The sequence below is a fragment of the Schistocerca serialis genome, chromosome 6, assembly GCF_023864345.2.
Source record: "Schistocerca serialis cubense isolate TAMUIC-IGC-003099 chromosome 6, iqSchSeri2.2, whole genome shotgun sequence".
Classification (NCBI taxonomy): domain Eukaryota; kingdom Metazoa; phylum Arthropoda; class Insecta; order Orthoptera; family Acrididae; genus Schistocerca; species Schistocerca serialis.
The window spans coordinates 480,632,116-480,654,601 of NC_064643.1; the positions used below are offsets into that span (position 1 = coordinate 480,632,116).

Here is a 22,486-nt window from a genome sequence, read left to right on the forward strand (position 1 = left end):
CCTGGCAGAGTGTGCAGGGACTGGATGCAGGAGGCTATGGGTGATGAGGGGAGTGGAAATGGAGAGGAGCAGAGAAGGGAAAAAGCCAGGAGAAAGTGTTGGCAGAGAGTGGTGCACAGTGAGGGTGAAGAGTCATGAATTGGGAGGTGGTGAACGGACATAGGGATGAACTAAGATGTTCTGGAGATTGGGTGGGTGATGGAACACTGCTTCAGGAGAAGTGGGAAACATCTTGGATAGGATGTCTCTCATTTCAGGGCATGATGATAGATAATCAAAGCCATAACAAAGGACATGGTTCAGTTTTTCCACTCAGTGGTATAGGGTAATGAAAGGAGCACTTCTTTGTAGCTGGTTATTGGGGGTGCATTATGATATGGCACAGGAAATCTGTTTGCAGAGTGAGTTTGTGGGATAGTGTCCGTCTGTGAAGGCTTGCGTGAGACATTCAATGCACTGGGCAAGGGAACTCTTGCCACTGCAGAATCACCATCTCTGGGTGGCAGGCTGTATGGTGGGGGGGATTTTTTGGTGTGGAAGGGATGGTAGCTGTTGAAATACAGGTACTTTTGGTGGCTGGTGGGTTTAATGTGGAGAGAACCATCAGAGAGGAAGTGATCAACATTCAGAAAGGTGACATGCTTAGCTGGGGAGGACCAGGTGAAAGAGATGGGAGAGAAGGTGTTGAGGTTGTGAAGGACTGAGGGTAGGGTGTTTTGGCCCTGAGTCTAGATCATACAAATATTGTTAGTGAGCCTGAACAATATCGGATTTGAGAAGCTATGAAGGTTTCCTCTAGATGGCTGATAAACATGTTTGCATAGTAGATGTCTGTTAGTATAAAGTTAGTAAGGTATAGAGGAATAATGTAGTGAGATTGGAGTCAGAAGGGTGTTTGAAGACTTTATGTTCACTAGTGGCAAGACCATGGAGTAAGGGATGTTGATATACACTGAAGTGTTGTCAACAGTGATGAGCAGGGATCCAGAAGGTAAAGGGGTGGAGATGGTGGAGAGTCAGTGAAGGAAGTGATTAGTATCTTTGATGTGAGAGGCTAGATTTCGGGCAGTTGGTCAGTGAGTACCGAAATTTTTTCAGTGGGGGCACAAAAACTACCTACAATAGAGTATTCAGTTTGTTTGGTTTCTGGATTTTGAGGGAAAGAATGTAGATGGTAGGTGTGGTGGGTTTCATAGGAATGAGGAGGGAAATGGAATATGAAGAGAGCCTCTGGGAAGGATCTGAGGGTTTAAGCAAGGGTTGAAGATTATGTTCGACTTCTGGTTTGGGATCACTGTGGCAGAGTTTACAGGTGGAGGAGTCAGACATTTGGCTGAGGCATTCCATCATATAGTTGCTGCGATTCATAATTACATTGATGGAAACTTTCTCTGCAAGTAGGATGATTAGGTCAGGGTCTGTTTTCAGGCTGTGGGAGACTGTCCTTTCTTCTGCTGTAACCTTGGTGTCCTTAGGAAGGGACCTGGTGAATAATGGTGAGGTCAAGTTGGAGCTAAGGAATTTGTGGAAAGTGACAAGGGACCTGGTGAATAATGGTGAGGTCAAGTTGGAGGTAAGGAATTTGTGGAAAGTGACCAGAGAGTAATCAGGTGGGAAGGGGGAGGATTGTGATTGGATGGTGATATGAACCGGAAGAGACAGGGTTCAGTGTTGGGAATAGGTTGGTTTTGGTTGGAGTGATTGGTGGCAAAGAAGCAGGGATCAGGAGAAGGAGAGTAGGTCTTTGACAAGTCCAAAATGATTAAATACGAGTGTAAGGCTAAGGTGAGGCCTTCGCATAGGACTGGAGCTTCTGTGGGACTAAGCATTTTGGTGGACAGGATAACAAAAGTGTTACGGGATTGTTTCAGCTCTGAGTTTAGTGGAGTGTTGGTTGGTAGTTTTGGGGAAAGTGGCAAGTTGAAAAATGCCATCTACACGGGGTCTGTGTGCTATGAGGGATTGGCAGTGAGGAATGCTGTGGGTAGTATAGGGGTTTGGATAGTGGTTCCCCATGGCAGCAGTAGGATATCAGCAAGCTGGATAACTTATCGAGGTGATGTTTGGAATGCTATTCCAGCTGCTGCAGTGTGAAGGATTCGGATTCAGAGATATGATGTATGTAGTAGGGATCGCACAGTAGTATTATCTTGAAGGAGCTTGGGGTTTGGTGCTTGTATCATGGAGATATGTTTTTGCAGTACCAGGTTTATGAGGGAATCTGAAAAGCGAAAGGTGATTGCTAGAGGAGGGGTGGGATCCAGAGAAAGGAATTTGTATGGTTTGGCTGCAACATTTAAGGAGCAGGATGTGGGACTGGGCTTTATCCAGAGAAAGAGATACTTTCCTGAACTGGTGCTGAAAGATGGAACAGGGGTCCATTATTGCAGGGATGGCATTAAGGAAGTGCCAGTTTCCTACACCATTTCCCATTTTCCCAACATATCGCCATGGTACAAGCATTCCCAAACCCCCTCTACTCCTTCTGCAAGATACTGCTTCTGTTCAAACCCAACTACATACATCACATCTCTGAAACTGAATCCCTTACACTCCACCAACTGGAAGAGCATTCCAGACACCACTTTCTAAGTTATCCAGTCGGCTGTCATGCTTCTGCCACCTTTGAGCACCACTATCCAGTCACTATCCTACCCATACAGTCCCTCTTTGTCAATCCTTCATAGCACCCAGACCCTGTGTGGCTGACCATTTCAACTTTCCACATCCCCCAAAACTACCTACTAACAATCCCACTAAAACCAGTGTTGAAACAATCCCCCTAAAATCAGCAGGCTCACAGAAGTTCTAGCCCACTCCAAAGGCCTCATTTTCAACCATACACCCCCCCCCCCTCAATTTAACTGTGCTGGACTTGTCAAAGATTTACTCTCCTTCTCCCAAAACCTGAAATGGAAACACTTCTTTGCTGCCAATCCCTGCAACCAACCCTTGCAGTTGATGACTGTAGTACATATGTGATAGCCAGGCAACTTTGCTATTAGGTAAGATGAATTTTTTAATCTGAAAAACTACTTTTGAATTCTGACTGTATGGCTTACTGTTTTCTTTTGCCGTTGCATTCAATTCAAAAATGTAAAATGAAAGGCAAATTGTTTCTCCCCTAAATCTTTACATTGAAATTATGTTTTCAGTTGTTTTTTTTTTCAAAAATAGAATGTTACTCTTTAAATAAAAATGTTTTCAGATGGTTTTATGCTATCCTCGGTCTCTTCGTATATTGTAATAATCTGCGTACATCTTGAATTACTTCTTTTGAATATTATTGCCTTTGCCTGCCCTTACAGTTTTTACCCTTCCAGTGTCAAGTTGAACTCATTTTAATGTTTTAGCAGATGTCTCACCTGTTCCCACTTCTGCTGATAATACCCAAATGCCAAATTTTACAAAAATATTGATGATGTCCATAGCATAGGGCAGATGTTTGTAAATTGTTACCATATCAGGTGGAGGCAGCCAGTCGTAGTATTCTGTGGGATGGCCAGTGATGGAGTATTAACCATATAACATCTGTACAAATAGTTTGCTTCATGCTGGATAATCATTCATACACTTTCAATTTTTTTCTCATATTACCTTTTTGATGTTAATATGAATAAACCTTTTTCTTATTTTTTATTTTGAAATAGTTGTTATTAACATTGTAATGTCTGAAATATGTAATCTGACAAACTGATGTTCAACATTTACGTTAAATCGGAAGGTGATACTTTTCGTTTTCATGAATGATTTAAGCTGTATGAACAAGCAGAAAATATGAATTATGCTTGCTAAATTTTAATGCGGTATATCCTCACACAGTGTTCATTAATTTCTTAAATTGTGTTTAAGTCTATTTGGCACCTCAGATGATGCACATTTTCACAAAAATTTTGATTTCTTTTACTCCGACCATTAGTATTTCATCAAAGTTTCTCATCATCGTACAGACAAATACTTGTTTCACTTTACTAATGGTAGCACGTCCATCTTTAATTATTTCTCTCTGTATTACATTATGTTTCTTTTCTAGTGAACTGCCCGGAACATTACTTTTTAGAATGAAATTTTCACTCTGCAGCAGAGTGTGCACTTAAGATGGAGACTCGAACTCGGAACCTTTGCCTTGAGAGGCCAAGTGCTCTACCAACTGAGCTACCCAGCACGACTCACGCCCTAATCTCATAGCTTTAATTCCACCAGTACCTTGTCTCTTACCTTCCGAACTTCACAGAAGGTCTCCTGTGAACCTTGCAGAGAGCTTCTGCGAATTTTAGAAGGTAGGAGATGAGGAACTGGCGGAATTAAAGCTGTGAGCTCAGGGCGTGACTCTGCTTGGATAGCTCAGTTGGTAGAGCACCTGCCCACGAAAGGCAAAGGTCCTGTGTTCGAGTCTTGGTCTGGCACACAGTTTTAATCTGCCAGGAAGTTTAATTACATTTTTACTTAGCCAGTCTTCAAAGGCTCATAGAATTGCCCACTGGTTAGCATATTCCTATTTCTTTTGAATTACTAGACATTTCTCTGTACTGTAGGTTGTCAGCAGAGTCACTTTCTTCGTCAGGGTATGCTCGAAGCAGAATATGACAACCATGGAAACCAGTGTGGGTTCCAAAAACATTTATGATATGTTCAAGTTCTTCACACAAAGTATTAAGTTATGTGGGTAGAGGCAATTAGGTGCAACTGTGCTTTCAAAAAGCTGCTGATTAAGTACCTTTCCAACATCTACTAAACACAATACATTCGTATGGAATACTCAGTTGAGTTTGCAAATGGATTAAAAAAATCTTGACAGTCACTGTGCACCATGTTACTCTGGATGGCGAGCCACTTACACACACAGAAATAATATCTATGTGTTGCTGAGAAGTCTTTTTGGATAAGTGACATTCATGTTATATATTAATGACATATAGTGGGTAACATTAGTTGCAATGCTAATTTTTTCATAGGTAATTTAGTTATCTGTGAAAAACTTTTATCCAAAAATAGGCGATGAAATACCAACTTGGTGCAGTGCCTGGAATGGTACAAAGTCTACAATGTTGCAAAGACGGTCAATTAGCTCTTTATTTACTGAAATGTGGTATGGTGCACGTCACAAAGTGTAAAAATGCACTGACCATTGACTAAATGATTAAGGAATCACAGCTAGACTCATTCATCTCACATCATTACTTTACAGTGGTATTGTGTAGAGCTATGAAGTGGAGCAATCACATAAACTCAAATTGTAGGAAAAGCAAACAGAAGGCTTTGATTTATTGATTGGGTGGAAAAACTGTAGTTTATGTGTGAAAGAGATCACAAACTACTTGTGAAATCCAGAAGGAACTATTACTCAAATGTTTGGGGTCCAAATCAGATCAGACTAACAGTGACATAGAATTTCATTACTGTTCAAGGAGAACATCCATTCACATGGAAGTTTGAACTATGTATTTGTCTTCAGTCTGGTTAGAATTTATGGTCTTCTTTTGTAAGTCTAGGAATCGTATCACTGATGGGTGCTACTTGTCAGCTATCACCCAACTTGAATTTTTGTCAATCCTGTGAAGGACCTGCATTCTAAATAAAATGTTTTGCATGTATGATGAAGCTTATTCGCAGGGCTAATCACATTGCCTCAGAGACTTACAGCTGTATATGTAGCTAGCACAGAAGTAAGTGAGATATCCCTACAAAAACTATATGCGATTTATCTCAACATGAAGTGATGGTAATTTTATGCAACTGGGGGGGGGGGGGGGGGGGATGTACTCCAGCCCCAGATTGAATCCACCTCCCAGAGTAATAACCGGGGCTGGTGTGCCAACCAGCCTAGACCTGATTTTTTTAGGCTATTTTCCACATCCACCTTGGTAAAGATCAGGGTGACTTCCCGCCTCAAATGCACAATACTCAAAAACTTTTAAATACAATGTCACACTTGACCATGAGATTAAATTAGAGGCATACAGAGGAGGTACATGAATTTTTCACTTAATGGAGGGAGCAGGTGGCAGCTTTAGCAGTGGCAATTCAATTATAGTAACAGCTTGTATACGGACATGGTTCATTCTCCTCGAGATGTGTCATATCAGTCCTGGTATGGCAACAGAAAGGTTCAGTGTCATAGGTGGTGGTACATAAGTTTATGCCATATCTCCCAGCTTCCTGAAAACCATTATTACAGTAGCATGTTCTTTTTTAACAAAAATTATCGTTGTGAGAATTGCTTGTAGAATAGCTTTAGATGGGATCACCACATAAATCTAGCAGTCAGAAAATCAGATGCCAGGATGAACTGTAGTGAAAGAATTATTAGACACTCACCTGTGAATAAGTTGCCCCACAAAACTTACCTACCCATTATTGAGTACTTATTTGGATATCTGGAAACTGTTAATCACTGTTAATGTATGATGGAGAGAAGCCTCAGATATGAGATTTGCTATTTGTTCCACATTTTTTTAGTATGTCACAGATGTGCTCAACAAACTTGTGGGAGAAGCTAAATCAAGGTGTTACGCTTCATAAATTTGAATGCTCTCAGAATTATAAGACAAATGAGAGAAATTTGGGCTCATACATGGGCATACAATCCAATCATTCTTCCCACACACAAATTGAGAACTAATGATGTTGAAATAATGTTCTGTTTAGCAATTTGTGGTTTATGATTCATCCCGCAAACACAAATAAGGGCCGTCGAGAGTGCCCGAGCAGTTCTAGGCACTACAGTCTGGAACCACGCGACCGCTACGGTCGCAGGTTCGAATCCTGCCTCAGGCAAGGATGTGCATGATGTCCTTAGGTTAGTTAGGTTTATATAATTCTAAGTTCTAGGGGACTGATAACCTCAGAAGTTAAGTCCCATAGTGCTCAGAGCCATTTGAACCACAAATAATGTGCTGGTGTTGTGTGTAGCTCTAGAAGAATAGTAGTACACTATTTCCCAGCTCTTTCCAAACAAGTATTTGTTCATTTATCGTTCTTTTCTTGACTTTTTCTAGTTTTCTCTACAAAAAGTTCGCTGATGATATAAATCTTTTCATAAAATTGGAATACTTTCACATCTCATGCTGCTGATTTTTCTCACTACAGAAGTAGTTACAATATGAATGGGAGAAACTGGTACTGTTATATGATACTAGATGCATAAAGGAGCAAGATTTGAATCACATTCCATGCCCCTGGTTTAGGTTTCCTGTGGTTTTCCTGTTCACTAGAGGCAAGTGCCAGAGTGGTTGTTCCAACTAGATCGTGGTTGACATTTTCATTAAACTTTCTCAAAACAGACTTTTCTTCATTTATCTTACTGTTGAAGAAACAATCATAACAGGTGAATAGACAACAGAAGTGTGTGGATACTGCAACAAATCTGGTATTGGTGTGTTCACAAACCAGCATTCAAGAGTAATACGCGAGACATTTATATCGTAACAAGCTATGTAACTTTCTGCCGGTATAGATAGTTGCTAAGTAGAGCTTACTAGAATTCAAAGCATTGAAATGTTTTTGATGTGTTCTTATGCTTCTAAGTTAACAATTATGAGAAATAGGCTCAATTTGAAAACAAATTTAATTTTATTCCTGTACTATTCTGTTTCTGTGTAATTGGTAATATCACCCCCAATTCTTGGATGAAATATCTTCAGCATCTGAGTACTTCAAAATTAGTTAATGTAGTAAATATTTGAAGTTAAGCATGTAAAATCTTTTTGGTTGAACACATTATAGTTTTTCATGCACCTTATATGATAACGTATTTCCCGAGTTACTGCACAGTGATATAGTTTTGGTGGTACATTCAGTAGTATATATGGATATTGTCTGCTAAATGTGTTGCAAATATAGAGTTAGGAGAAAAAAGTAATAAATTATAATGTCATACCTGGTGTTGAAATTTTACTACATGAACAGCAATAATGTAGTAAGTGATAAGCTTTTTTTCCTTCCCTTATTTTGTGGGGGTGTCAGTGAGAGAAATTTCACAGAACTAAAGATTAGAAATTATTTATAAAATTTGTTCGATATCGCTAAGAGCTAATGTTCTGAACTACTGTATGAATATAGTCTGGGTAACACACATGCTGCTGCTAAAAAAAATAATAGTTTCTAACTGTAATACTTGTCTCCGTTAAAATTTAACATAAGATTATTCCTCTTAACGAGTAGATTATTACAGCATTTAAAATTTTTAAATTTGGTCAGTAATTCTGTGAAATACTTTGAATCAAATTTTTACTGTCCCTGGAAACAGATAGGCAATCTGCATCTAGTTCTGTGTTTAGTAATATAGATTAACTTAGCAGAGTTCCATTTACAGTTATCTTGAATTGTTATTCAGTAGCCTTCATTGAAGTATTCTTGGAGGGTTATTTATGGCAGCTGTTAATAAATCATTTATAGGAACCTCTTCTGCAGCTGGGTGTAAAGAGGCACATTGATACTGGTAATATTTTTCAGATGTAAATCCTTATGTTCTGATTCCAACAATAGCTGAATGTTTTCATTAACGTATATGCTTCTACTTCCTTAGTATGTGATATGAAGGGTATAAGCTGGAATTAGACACTCTCTGAGGACTTACATTATTACTTTCGTCTGTGTTGGGAGGAGTGGTCTTCAAATTGAAGTCCAGCTGTACAGATTTAGGTTTCTGTAAATCACTTGGAGGGCAGTGTTGGGTTGGTTCCTTTGTAAAGAACACTACCATTTTTTCCCTCAATCAGAGATTGAGTTCTTATTTCCTGTGTATAATTTATTTACTGCAGTTCTTAATGGCTGCAAGGCAGTTAAGCAGAGAAAACATAATTGTTCCTCCATTTTGTGGTGGTGTATGCAACACATCAGGAAAGCAAACATTTTCATACTAGTCTTTAATTTTAACAGAAATGCACATAGGCAGTACAAATATACAATAATGCCTACAGTAATATATGTCCATATAAAAATTAAATGAAGCCACAAATACACTATATAAAATATTGCATCATTAGCAAGGATTTTACAAATTTCAGTTACTGAATACAGAGAAAATAGATATGCTATAACCAAAGTATGTTATTTACATTTGACAGGTTACTTATATTGACAATGCTGATGCTAACGATTCTACAACATAGATTTTATTGTCTTAATCATTCATTAGAAATTTATTACAGTGTAAGAATCGCTTCTCAGCCGAATCACTAGCACAGCGTAATACATTCTTTAGGGCCCAAGTTTTAGATGCAGTTACCATTTTTTTTATAACAGGACATTGTTTACTCAAAGAATAAAACTTGTACATAAATAACAATTAAATATTATGGATATGATATTGCACATCACTTATGCACCCTTGTTACTTCAGCAGGACATTTCTAACTTGTAGTGTAATGTCATTGTACAAATCATTCCTGTGCATTAAAGTTTTACTTAAAGATATAGTATGTTTTATTGATCTGGTTGGTGTCTTCATTGAGAAATATAGCAGTATTTTCGTTTTTGCAATTAAAAACTTATTTCTTCTTGCTTATTGTTAATGATGATCGCGAACAGCTTTTTTAGATTCATTGAGTAAACGTGTCCGAGAAGTGATGTTGTATTCCTTGAACAAAGTAGTGCCTCAAATTTTGTAATAAGCTCACAACACAAAGTATATGTTGATGATATCTGATTATCTCAGCAGATGTTTTGACTTGCTTCAATAATAAGATAAACCCTTTGCACCATTAATGGGGTGTGAACTTTTTTTGAGGCCACTTGAGATTGTCATCAGTATATTACATTTTCCTTTAATGGGACTGATTGTTCTAAAATGAAACCGCACTGAAGTACTGTTGTACAGCAACATTCCTGAAACATTGGTCTGTGAAACTGGTACTTATGAAAGACTAAGGCTGGTTTAAAATGTGAAGATTTTTGTTAGGAATGTAGAAATACCTTTGTAAAAGAATTTTCAAGCATTTTATTGATGTACCCACTAGCATAAACCAATCATTCACACTTCATATAAATTTTCACTTCGGTATTCCCCATTCTTACTTTGTAGAGTCTAGAAAACTATTTTTCTATTGTCTGTGTCTAAAAGCTATGAAGATACTTTGTTATTGTCATAGAAAAATTGCAGTCATTTGCCAATATAAATTTCTGTTGGAAGAACGATTTTCTTCATTAGTTGGTTACAATAAATTGCTAATTTTAGAAATGTTGGAAAGTAGGCAGTATTGTCAAGAAAAGCTTGAAAACGAGCAAGAAATTAGTGTGCTAGAATCTGATATGTTTTGTTTATGTTAATGAAATGAATGCTTTGCACTCTTTTATTTTTGTCACAAGATGAGAAGATTTATGTTTTAATTTTAAGTTCTTGAGCAAATGTCACTAGAATTTTGGAATCTGTGAACTGTATATAAATGAAAAATACTTGCTAAATGATAATGTGATGCACTAAGGCCCTTTAATGCTACATGCTTTAATAAGTGACCTGTTATTTCTGCATGGCCTACATATCTCTTTGCATTCCAATATATTTAGGTAATCATACATTAACCACCATTAAAATAACTTAAAACGAGTATGGCAAATCTAATACTGTTAATACATACTATGAGAACTGAACCAGCTCTCTTGAGAGATGCTTTGTGTAAAATGCAGTGCCTATCAAAATGTGGTTCGATGATGACCAGTTTTATTGTTCTACAGTCTCAGTATAATGAAGGGAAAACAAATAAGATTATGTCATTATTGTCATTAGCACTGCTTTACATAGCTTGGTATTGTCATTTCTAATTGACATTAACATACACTTACACATTCTGCAATTACAGGAAGCCTACTGCCAGGAATCATGACATGTTATGAATGCTTTAGTTAAAATTATTAAAATGGTCTTTATACTTTCATACCGTCAAAATTTCTGGTTTATTCTTTTGTGCAAAATATGTGATATGATACAAAATTTTGGAACTTACCTCATATTACATTTGGGAAAAAGTTAAATGATGCTTTTCCTCCATCACATTTTGTCCGTTGTGTGCTATTGTCATAAAGTGTTTTCCAGTATGTATTGTCTTGAGTTGCAAAGTGTTATTGTCATGTGTATATATTCAGTGTCCTTTCTCAATAATAGTTTTATATCAACTATTGGTTGTAAATCAAATGCTGAAAGAATGACATCTAGTACCATCTGACATCATCCCTCTAAAATTCATCTTTTTAAAATTCATTTACTTCAAAACTGTCTTTGCATGCAGCTAAATATTCTCTGTATCAAACGTTAGGAACCTCTATTTTTTATCATTCAAAAATTAATCATAAAAAGTTGGAAGATATTAAGCAAAATCCTGTTATCGAAATTCTGAGATTTGTAAGTTTAAAAATGGGTTTGCTCCATTAAATTTCCCGTCATTACTTCACTCAATGTAGTAGATCAAGTTTGTGAAGAGGACTGAATTAAGAGTCGCAACTGACCCTTACAGTAATGTCCTCAGAATTGTATTAAAGGCACCATAATATGTTTGATGTCACAGTAATGAGTGCCATTCATAACAGTCTACTACAGCTATCTCTTTTTTGTAAAACAAACAATGCACAGAATCTATTTCCCTTTTAGTGAAACACCAGCTATTGAAAAATATTGAATGCACTCACATCATTCAAAGTAATGATTGTTAAGCAAAGTGTGAGACTTCAGGTTGCTTCTCCGAAATATCTTATTTGTGATCCCTGCTGTCTTCGATTGTCAGTGGCGTTATGGTTTCGCCAACAGGCAATTACATTTAATACTGTAATTCAGATAAGCTCGACCTATGAATGACATTGTGAATATTGGAACTGAAAAGGTTTGATGTGCATTCTCTAGTGCAAATGAACCATGCTGGAGGCACACAGTCATACAGATATTACTTGAGCAAAATCCAATTAATACGGTTTTGTACAGTAGTTGATGTTCGATTCTAATACCAAGTCATGATATGACGAACAAAATGAACTTTGTCCACTTTTTTTGATGACTGTTTTTGTAATATGACAGTCAACACTGTTGATTCAGAAACTGATAATGCACTGCAACAATTGGAGTTGAATCTACTTACTGGTGAAATAAAAGAGAGTGTGACAACAGTTAAATGAAAGTGGTAGAGAAAGAGGAGATATGAAGGTAGAAATCTCTTGGAAATTTTTACTTACCATCTGCTAATGTGGTTGCTTCTGTTGCACTTGGATATAATTTAAGTAGCACGGAGGATTTATAGAAACTTAACTGCTGTATGTTGTTAATACACCAGTTATGTGCTTCGTACTCTGTAACATTGCTTTGTAAACATGAAAGATGTCAAATTTGTATACCCCCAGACCTTAAGCAAGCTGTTGAATTTTGATGTACACACATTTAAACCTGTTCAGGTGATGGCTAACAGTCAGCAACCATCTTCACAAGTAGGGCATTTATTTACAGTGGAACTGCAGTTTTGTAGCAGTATCCCATTTTAAAAGAAACTGGAATAAACATTGTGCAGTCTATGACTCATCCCTCAGTCACCAGTTTGCTAGCTAACTGGCTGACCAGTGGCTGTAGATCTGAAATAAAGTGGGAAACTCGAGCAATTCTGAATTATGCAAGCCATGTATCAATGAGGGAAGGAGAACTGATGACAAATAATACCTGAGGTTTAGTGCCAAAAGTTCTAAAGAAGGTAGCTATTGTAAACATCTCCCCAGTCGTTGTACGCACTTCATTGTAAAATAATGAACACAGTAGAAAAGCTGGACCAGATCTCGTATATTCCTCGCAAAGGGGGCGGCGTTTTTCGATCTCCGGCAGATACTGCTGATAAGATGGGCCATGTTGTGCCGTTCGGCGCCGAACGAGGGGGTCGAAGGGGGGAATTCGGTGATGTCGGCATGTCGCTACGCACTGGCGCCCTTGGGGTGCATCTCGTCGAGGTCGCGGCCTTTAGTCTCTGGGACACAGCAGACGACGAAGCAGAGGCCTGCCAGCGAGACGGCTGCATACAGCCAAAAGGCGCCGTGAAGGCCCAGTGCCTGCTGAAAATCGACAAATGTCTTCACGCCAACGAAGGCGCACACGTAACTGAAGGCTGTGGCGATGGCTGAGCCCAGCTCTCGGTGTTCCAGTGGGAAGAGCTCACCGATCAGCAGCCACGAAATAGGACTGATGCCCAGCGAGAAAGCCACCGTGAACACCAGCACGCACAACAGCGGAATCCAGTCGAGATGCGGAGCCGCCTGTCAACATATGACAACCACATTTTCAGGCATTGAGTAAGCTTCCATGTGATATGGAAACTGTCTAAGTTTACTTTCATGACATCTCTGTGGTACAAGTGGAAGTAAAAGTTGTAAATATTCAATGAGTGTTAGGGAAAAAGGTAAAGCTGTCATTAACCTGAGCATATGTGTGAACACCGATGTGTTGTTTCACCAGGCATTGTCTTGTGGAGGTGGTATGCCCTTGGCTTCCTCTAACCCTTGAACTGACAATGCAACCATAGAACAAGCGTTTTGTAGGCAACTTGCTTTGTGGGCGCACTAAACTTTGTGGGAAATTCTCCCAGTGAACGTCTGTTAGGCATCTACCTGTATAAAATTACGTTTGTGGTCTTTCACATACAGATATTTAATCAATGAGAATTTTTCCAGTACATTTTTCTTGCATTGCATCTTCCCTGTGCACAACAGCATCATCCAAAACAGCATTATGGAGCTTTTAAAGTTGCCTTGTACATAATTTACACACTCATAGTATGAACAGTAATGAACCTACAACACTACCTTGGGGTAAGCACAAAATTACTTTCAGGTATGGAGATTTCTTGCTATTCATAATGATATACTGTATTCTATTTGCTAAGTCACAAAGCTGGTCTGATATTCTGTACATTCATATTTTGTTCACTAAATGACATTGTCAAAATCTTCCAGAAATGAAGAAATGTGGTGTGAATCTGGGCTCTGTTTTTCACTGCCATCTTGAGTCTCACAATTACACCATCTGTACCACTGATATCTTGTGAGCCATAGGTGAAGGCAACAGTCAGATTCCACCTTCCTGGGTTTCCAGAAAGCATTTGACACATTACCATGCTGCAGACAGTTAAAGGTCCAAGCATATGGAGTGGGTGCTCAGATATGTGTGTAAATGTCTCAAAGACTTCGTACTCATAATAGCAACTGTTAAATTATCCTGTATGAAGAATGTTCATTGAGACAATGGTATCCAGGAGTGCCCCAAGGAAATGTGATAGGACCACTCTCGTTCTCTTTATAAATAAACAGTATGGCTAGTGCGAGCTGCATTCTGTGATTGCTGATGACGACGCTGTATTCTACAGGAAAGTGTCACATCTGAGTGACTTTAGGAGGATACAGGATGCCTTGGATGGAATTTCTATTTCGTGTGATGAATGACTATTTGCTCTAAATGTGAGAAGTGTAACTTAATGCAGATCAGTAGAAAAACGATCATGTAACATTCAGATACAGTTCTCATGTTGTACTGCTCGATACAGTCATGTCGACATGAAAAGTTTCATGTACGTAAGGTCGATTGTGGGGCACCGTCTGTCGGCTTGCGGCATATGTACGAGGGTGGTTTGAAAAGTTCTCGGAGTCACCACGAGAGGTCAGAGCTAGCGCAACGAGTTGTCCGCGTGATAATCATTAGACGGTTGCCTGTAAACACTTGCCACATCAGTGCTCTTGGAAGAGGGCTGTGGTGGTGACGTTGCTCAGTTGTTCCCGCGTAGTGATTTGCGAAGATGGGTGAAATTGAGGTTCGAGCAGTGATAAAGTACTACGTAAAGAAAGGTATGAAAGCAAAGGACATTCATACCGATTTCCAGAATACACGTGGGGGGGGGGGGGGGGGGCTCTGCTCCTTCATATTCAACTGGACAAATGAATTTAAATTTGGTCGGGTGATCCGCGTAGTGGTTGGGGAAGATGTGTCACTATTCCAGAAATCATTGCAAAAGTGGACAAAATGGTCATGGAGGGATGCCGATTGAAAATGCATGAAATTTCTCACGTTTGCCAGATGTCATCTGAAAGGGTATATCACACTTTAACTGAAGAATGTCGTGCCCGTTTTAGGAGAAACGAACTAAGATATTTTGCGTCGGTTTGTGATTCAGATGAAACTTGGGTGCACTACTATAGCCCAGAGACAAAACAACAGTCATAAAGCAGTGGAAACATGCTGATTCTCCGCCATCAAAGAAAGCAAAGACAATTCCTTCGGCGGGAAAGGTCACGGCATCAGTGTTCTTTCTGGGTTGCGAAGGGGATTCTGTTTGTAGATTATCTCCTCACTGTGCAAACAATTACTGGAGAATACTATGTTAACCTCATGGACAAATTGCAACAAAAGATACGCGAAAAGAGGCCAGGTTTTGCAAGGTAGAAAGTCATCTTCCATCAAGACAATGCGCGCCCAGACACATGTGCCGTCGCCATGGCAAAATTACACGAACTAAGGTATGAGTTTTTGCCACAACCGCTTTATTCACCTGATATGCCTCCCTCAGACTTCCATCTCTTCCCAAAATTGAAAATTTTTCTTGGTGGACGAAAATTCGCTTCAAACGAAGAACTAATAGCCAGAGTTGAGAACTATTTTGCAGGCCTGGAGGAAACTCATTTTCGAGGTGGAATCAAGGCACTGGAACATCGTTGGACCAAGTGCATTATTCTACAAGGAGACTACGTTGAAAAATAAAGTTTCATTGCTGGAAGTACTTCTTTTCTATTGCGTTCCGAGAACTTTTCAAACCACCTCGTATGTAAAAGTAGAAGAAAGATTCTTCTCTGTCGATTCACCGAGCAACGGGGAAAGGAGCACAGTAAGAAGGATTCGGGTTCGTGTGCCGTCGACGACGAGTGAAGTGTTGAGCATGTGGTCGTAGTGTGGTACAGACGGGTTACTGACCTGTGGGTGGAGGTCCTCGTAGTAGGCGAAGGAGCCGAAGCCGGCGAGCGCCATGGACATGAGCGTGGAGGAGGCGAGCAGCAGCGGCAGGCGGCCCGCCGTGTCGATGAGCAGGCCGCTGAGCAGCGACGCCAGCAGCTGCACCAGCGCCACGGCCACCGCGCCCCCGTGCGGGTCCATGCCGCCCAGCGTCTGCCGCAGGATCGGCACCGCGTAGAAGCTGAACGCGTGCGCGCCCGAGAACCTCTGCAACACGCCAACAGGCCGCTGTAGCCGCACTCACACTGAAGAGTGCCGAACCATAAAGCACCATTTTGAGCTCATTGATGTACTTCTCTGCCTTCAGAACTTCCGAAATCCCTTAGGCTGTGGTTGAATCATTTTCTCCGCTATATTCATTCTTCCAGGAATGTTAGTCATGCAAGAGAACGTCTGAGCAGTTTGTAATGTACGAGGCATGTCCAGGGTGCCTATTCTGTATCTTTCCGCCATTGTGCCAATCGTTTCGGAAGTTAATAGCACCGAACGGTCTAGTACTCGAATTAGAGTCTCTGCATTATTCAGTGTGCATTTCGGCAGCGATACCGTTCGAGTCTGGAGAACCGAAGCGCTGTTGTCGGTTCGTGTCGCGCAAGCCAATCAAAAGCAAGCGGCCGCAGATCCGCGCATGCGCACTGCAGCGCGCAGAGCGCCACGAACACAGACGACACAGGCGCGCTATTCTTCCAAGTGCCGAAAATACGTTGCCATAACGCATGATGCCGCATTCCATCGAGCTGACGTGCCCGCCTTCATCGCCCTTGTCTCCTCCTTAACAGTATCAGGTGCAGTATATCCATTTCCATGATTCTCAGCTGAAGTGCATAAAAATTTATACAGTTTCTCTGACCGCATGTTTCCATGCATGCATACTAACGATAGCGTATTTGACTGTATTCTGCAGATTGCCGTAAATGCCGCATTATGTCATCTTATTCTTATTCACACTGACATCGTGTTTTGGATTTTACGTTTCGGAAAATTAGGTAGGAATAGTGTGTAGTACCACATTGTACTAATACATCTATAAAAACACCCGAAAAATTGATTCTGAGAGTTTCAAAGAATAAGAAGATAAACAGAATATGGTTATAACACATTCCTAGAGATCCAAATGATTATGTAGCCCACTTCCCTACATGATGCGTCAACGATTTGGGTCTTAAAAACAAAATTGAAAAAAAAAAACGCATTTTCGAGAGCTCCTGCAGTTCGTCGAAGTTTATAACATGCATCTCATGAATGAAATGTTTCGTATACGGTGCTGCAGTCTAAAAATATTACAGCAGAGATGTTTCATCTCTGTCTGCTGTGGTCGAGGATTCGATCGCAGATAAATACTTGCGACAAGCAAGATTATGAAGGTGACTGCTGCTAGTTACATTCCCAGTAATTTAAGTTGTGCTCTTAGATTCCAGTCTAACCGCATACTCGGAAATCGCTACATATTCGGAAAAAATGGTGAATTATTTCTGACAAGAAAAAATATAAAGGTCACTGACGGTTGTTTCACTCACAGCAATTTCATCTCCAACAATTTCATATTTCGTATTTTAAACACACAGAAATCACGAAATCATTACTGAGGAAAAGCGCTCTTGCATGTAAGTAATAACGAATATTGCAAAAAAATCTTAACTTATATGAAAAACAATGTCTCAGAACGTGTTGCATATACGAAGAGGAAAAAAAAAATTTTTGTATTCACCCATGGGCGAACTCGTGACCTTTCGTATCGCATTTCCGAGCGCTAACCACTTGGCCACGCCAAACAACGTACACACATTGCTCATTCTTGTAGTATTGTGTAGAGGAAAGTAGGCTGACTTCGTTGCCAAACGGTACTGCGTAAGTCATAAATGCGTGATAGTTTGGAAGGTTTCCAATATCAGGCTTCACATAATTGCATTCCATTGTTACTTGAAAGTTGTAAACACGTTTCGATAATTACTAACCAACTCATTTGTGGGAAAAAGTACACAAAGGCAATAGTAAGGTCAGTTCACACTCATGTAATATACGTAAGCAGAGCCGATGTCTTGATATTTAATGATGTTTAAACTCTTATTTGCATAAAAATAACACGTATTTTGAGAGAATATTGACCCAAAAGCGTTTTTTTGATGTAATCATTCACAGTAACATCCTAACCTACTCTTATTTCTAACACAGGAAAATAGTCTATTACGAACTCACTTTCCAACCGGATGCGTCCTCTGGTGATTCTTTAGTAACACAATCACTAAATCCAAAGCTAAAACCGCTAAATAGGTTTAAAACAACAAATTGTAGGTGTACATAAACCACAGCTCACCGATCGACAGAGCCTGACCGAAATCCAAAACCTCTCGGTACAATTGTCGTAAAATCGGTGGGAGGACTGTTCGGTAACAAGTCTCAGAAGCGTAATGAATAGGATATTTCGATAAGGAACCGAAAGTGACGTCACTACCGAGCCTAACCTACTACACCGATCGGTATGAACGATATAGAATAAGACCCCAGAAGGTAAGAGTAGGCAATTACGAGAGTCATTTCAAAAGTCCTGCACAGTGCGCATGAACGACCGTTACAGTGGCGTTATCATGTTGAAATTTGTTTCAGTTTTGAGCGAAACTTAAGGCGTGACGGCCATATGTGCATTTACTGGTTCGCTTGGCTGTGTCGTGAGTATCCTGTTTTGAAATGGAAGCTGAAACCGAGTCAGGTTGGATTACACGTAGTGACCAGCATTCCTACATCAGAGTCGAAACCCTGTGTGGAAAGAACCCAACGGAAATTTACAACGCTTTGTGAGGGGTGTGTGGGAATAAGGTAGTTGATCGTAGCACAGTATGACGGTGGTCTGCTCGTTCCTTGAAGATCGGGTAAACATTGAGGGCAACTCAAGAAGTAAAATGCCATCAAGTGGAATGGACTACACTTCACAGGTTATTGTTAATAAAATTATGAGAGAGGATCGACGAAAAACGTGTGAGGAAATTGCGTATGAGGCCAGAAAGTCTGTCACTTCAGGTTACAGAATCGTGACCGTAAAGTAAAAAATGCGAAAAGTTGCTGCCAGATAAGATTCCGCATGATCTGAGAACAGCAGAAAGCAAGTCGCAAAATAATCGCACAAGAATTGCTTCAACGTTATAGAACATAAGGAGAACAGATTCTGAAAAACATTGCTGCACTTTTACTGAAACCTGTATACGAGATTTTGAACCATAAGTGAAGTCGCACTCAGTCGTCACAATACAGAAGTTCCGACACTCCACGTCAGAAAAATTCCGCTGCCAACAACTAAAGGTGAAACTGAAGATGGTCTTTGCGAATGACATGACTGGAATCATAGCTACAAATAGTGTACAAGGGGACGTCTGTAACAAGCGCGTCCTACAAGCTGTTTCTGCAAAATGTTCTGCACCAGAAAATCTGTCAAAGAAGGCCTAATGTGGCTGTAGGCGGCGTCCTCATTTTGCACGAAGACCGCATATTGCCCTACCAGTGATAGGAAAGCTCGACATACAGGTATCGGAAATACTTCCCCACCCACCATACGGTCCTTTTATGAGCCCACCAGACCCAAATTGAGGTAACAGATCCGTGGAAAACGGTGTGGTACCACTGATGAAGCTTCTATTAGGTGACCCTAGTAATCAGACAGCCCAACAATGAAGGCAATTCTGTTGACTTTTCCCTGATCTGTAAGCTGTTTTGATACCCACGTCCCACACAATTTTCGAATACCATGTGTTTCAGTAATGATTACACGTAGAAGAGATCTGTAGATTTCTGGAAATACTGCATTCATCTCGTCCAAAGTTAACCAACTGCCCTACGGATCATGTACTCGATCTTGTTCACCATGTCACCAGTCACAATTGTGGGACCTCCACTCGTTTCTTCATCGTGAACATTGATACTGCAAGGTTTAAGTTCAAGATACCACTTGAACACATTAGTGCGAGCGAGCCAGCATACTATCCCCCTAAACAATGAGGATTTCATTATAAATCTGGGAGGCTCATCTCAAAATGTGCCTTTCCGATTTACTACAAATTTTTACACTTTACTGTAATATAAACATTTCGACACATAGTCTATATACTTTTAGTACATAAATACATATATGAAATGTACAATAGTGAAACGTTGTTAGCAATCGAGAAACTTGTCTCACCAACTGCGACATGGTCGCGTGTACAAACAGTGATCCAATACTGTCAAATGTTTTTTATCTCAGTATTTAATCACAATATGAATTCTGTAGACGACTACCGGTTTTATTCCGGACATGGTGTAAAAAAGATCTGAGGATGGTCATTACGGACTGAAACCGGTCATCGTCTAAAGAATTCATATTGTGATAAAAGACTGAAATAAAAATCATTCGAGAAACTTGTATTTAAAACAAGACTCAAGGTCAGTGAGAGGAGGGGGAAGAGGAGATGAACAGAGGGGTGGGAGGAAATGGGCATAGAAAACGGGAAGGAGCAGATTGATGGAGAAGATGGGCAAAGAGAAGGGGAGGAGAAGATGAACAGAGCATAGAGGGAGGAGGTGATAAACTGAGAGAGGGGGGCATGAGGAAATGGAGAGAGAGGGAGGGAGAAGAAGATAGAGACAGCGGGAGGAGATTAAGATGTACATCCCATTCTCCCACATACCAGAAACTTGTGTTTTCTCTTTTCTTTGTTTTCTGTTAACTGAGACTGAGCCACAGTGGCCAGGTACAGCTAGTATGATATAAACAAATTCAAACTGCAAAAATAAATCCAAAGAATGGGACTTTTTTTTTTTTTTTAATCTTATGGGACTTAACTGCTAAGGTCATCAGTCCCTAAGCTTATACACTACTTAACCTAAATTATCCTAAGGACAGACACACACACACACACACACACACACACACACACACACACACACGCCCAAGGGAGGACTCGAACCTCCGCCGAGGCCGGCCGCACAGTCCATGACTGCAGCGCCTAAGACCGCTCGGCTAATCCCGCGCGGAATGGGACTTGAGGGTGTCCCGTTGTACTCATGTAGGCACGCGTGACAGAAAAGTACGGACGATCCCAAAAAAAAAAAAAAAAAAAAAAAAAAAAAAAAAAAAAAAAAAAAAAAAAAATCTGGACTGATGGCAATTCTACCGTTAGTGGTTTGTGCCCATCGTTTTGATGACGCCACGATTGAAAGCGGGACGGTTGATAGTGTGACAGCAAGTAGCTCGGCTTACCTGGAAGAGCATGAGGCCGCACGTGGTGAGCGTGGGGCGCAGCAGCCCCGGCGGCGGCGGGCAGCGCTTGAGCGCGCCGAGGCGGCCTCCCGCGCGGCCGCCGTCGGCCGGGTCGCCGCGGCGCGCCAGCACGTTGCCGCGCAGCGTGGCCAGCTCGCGGCGCACGTCGGCGCCCGGGCCGCGCAGCCAGCGCAGCGCCGCCAGCGCCTCGGCGTCGCGGCCCGCCACCACCAGGAAGCTGGGCGTCTCGGGCACGCAGAGCGCCGCCGCGAACAGCAGCAGCGGCGCCGCCGCCACCACGGCCGCCAGCTGCCGCCAGTCCAGGTACGCGCCCACCGCGAAGCTCGTCAGCGTGCCCGCGTGGCCCACCGTCTTCTGCAGCGCGCTCAGGCACCCGCGGATGTCCGGCACCGAGATCTCGCTGATGTACACCTGTCCGTGCACGCGCACACAAACACGCGAATTAACACGCGAATTAACACGGCTCACTGCTACTCGAACCATCCTCTGCATTGTTTTCTTGCATCTGCAGAGCAGATTAACATCAGTAAAGCAAAAATACTAAGCCTAAACAGCCGCTTACATTAGGAAACCTGTCGATAGAAATTGTTGATGAATACTTCTGCCGTGGCCACAAGATTAAACTGCGGAAAAACAATTAAAAAACGAAATTACTCGCAGAATAGGACGGCGCTGGGCAACATTCCAGAACCCAAGATGCATCCTTACCAGCATGTATGTTTTATATGATATGAAGGCTAGGGTCTGTAACGCCTATGAGCTTGCCATAGTGGTAATACCAGTTTGAGTCACTCCGCCGAAGTTGACTGTTTCTCGTCTTGACTAGCACTTGGATGGGTGATTGTACGGGTCCGCCGAGCACTGTTACCAAGCAGTATGCACTCAGCCCTTGTGAGGTTAGCAGTGGAACTACTTGATCGAGACAACTGACAAAAGCCGGGAGACCAGTGTGCTTGACCACATGTCCCTCTGTATCTGCATCCATTCCGTGTCGTCAGTGTGCTGAGGATGAAACCGTGGTAGTTCAGTACTGTTGGGCCTTCAAGGCCTGTCTAAGGTCTATAATATATGCACATTACTTATTACAACCTACAGTCTGGAAATGATAACTCTGAGGCAAGCGCTCGTAAAGCGCTCGTAATCTACAGCGCACACAACAAGCTATGGAGCCGATAGATGCTAGAAGTCAGCCTAAGGGATAATATTCGATCAGAGGACAGTAGGACAACCAACGTAACAGACGTCTTAGAGCGAATTTCAACACGGAAGTGACAGTGGGC

The 22,486-nt window shown here is 41.0% G+C and overlaps 2 protein-coding genes across 2 annotated transcripts in view; one reads left to right on the forward strand and one right to left on the reverse strand.

The window, feature by feature from the left end:
* Positions 1–22,486, forward strand: part of LOC126484617 (mediator of RNA polymerase II transcription subunit 20) — a 602,543-nt gene that overhangs the window by 18,096 nt on the left and 561,961 nt on the right. The gene's annotated exons all lie outside the window — the stretch shown is intronic.
* The window catches only part of LOC126484616 (facilitated trehalose transporter Tret1-2 homolog), a 402,424-nt gene continuing 388,857 nt past the window's right edge, over positions 8,920–22,486 (reverse strand). Inside the window, exons 4-6 of the mRNA XM_050108201.1 lie at positions 21,186–21,617; positions 15,920–16,165; positions 8,920–13,218 (exon numbers count right to left, since the gene is read on the reverse strand). Coding sequence (XP_049964158.1) covers positions 12,880–13,218; positions 15,920–16,165; positions 21,186–21,617 — 1,017 coding nt within the window. The 3' untranslated portion in view covers positions 8,920–12,879. The remainder of the gene's footprint in view (positions 13,219–15,919; positions 16,166–21,185; positions 21,618–22,486) is intronic.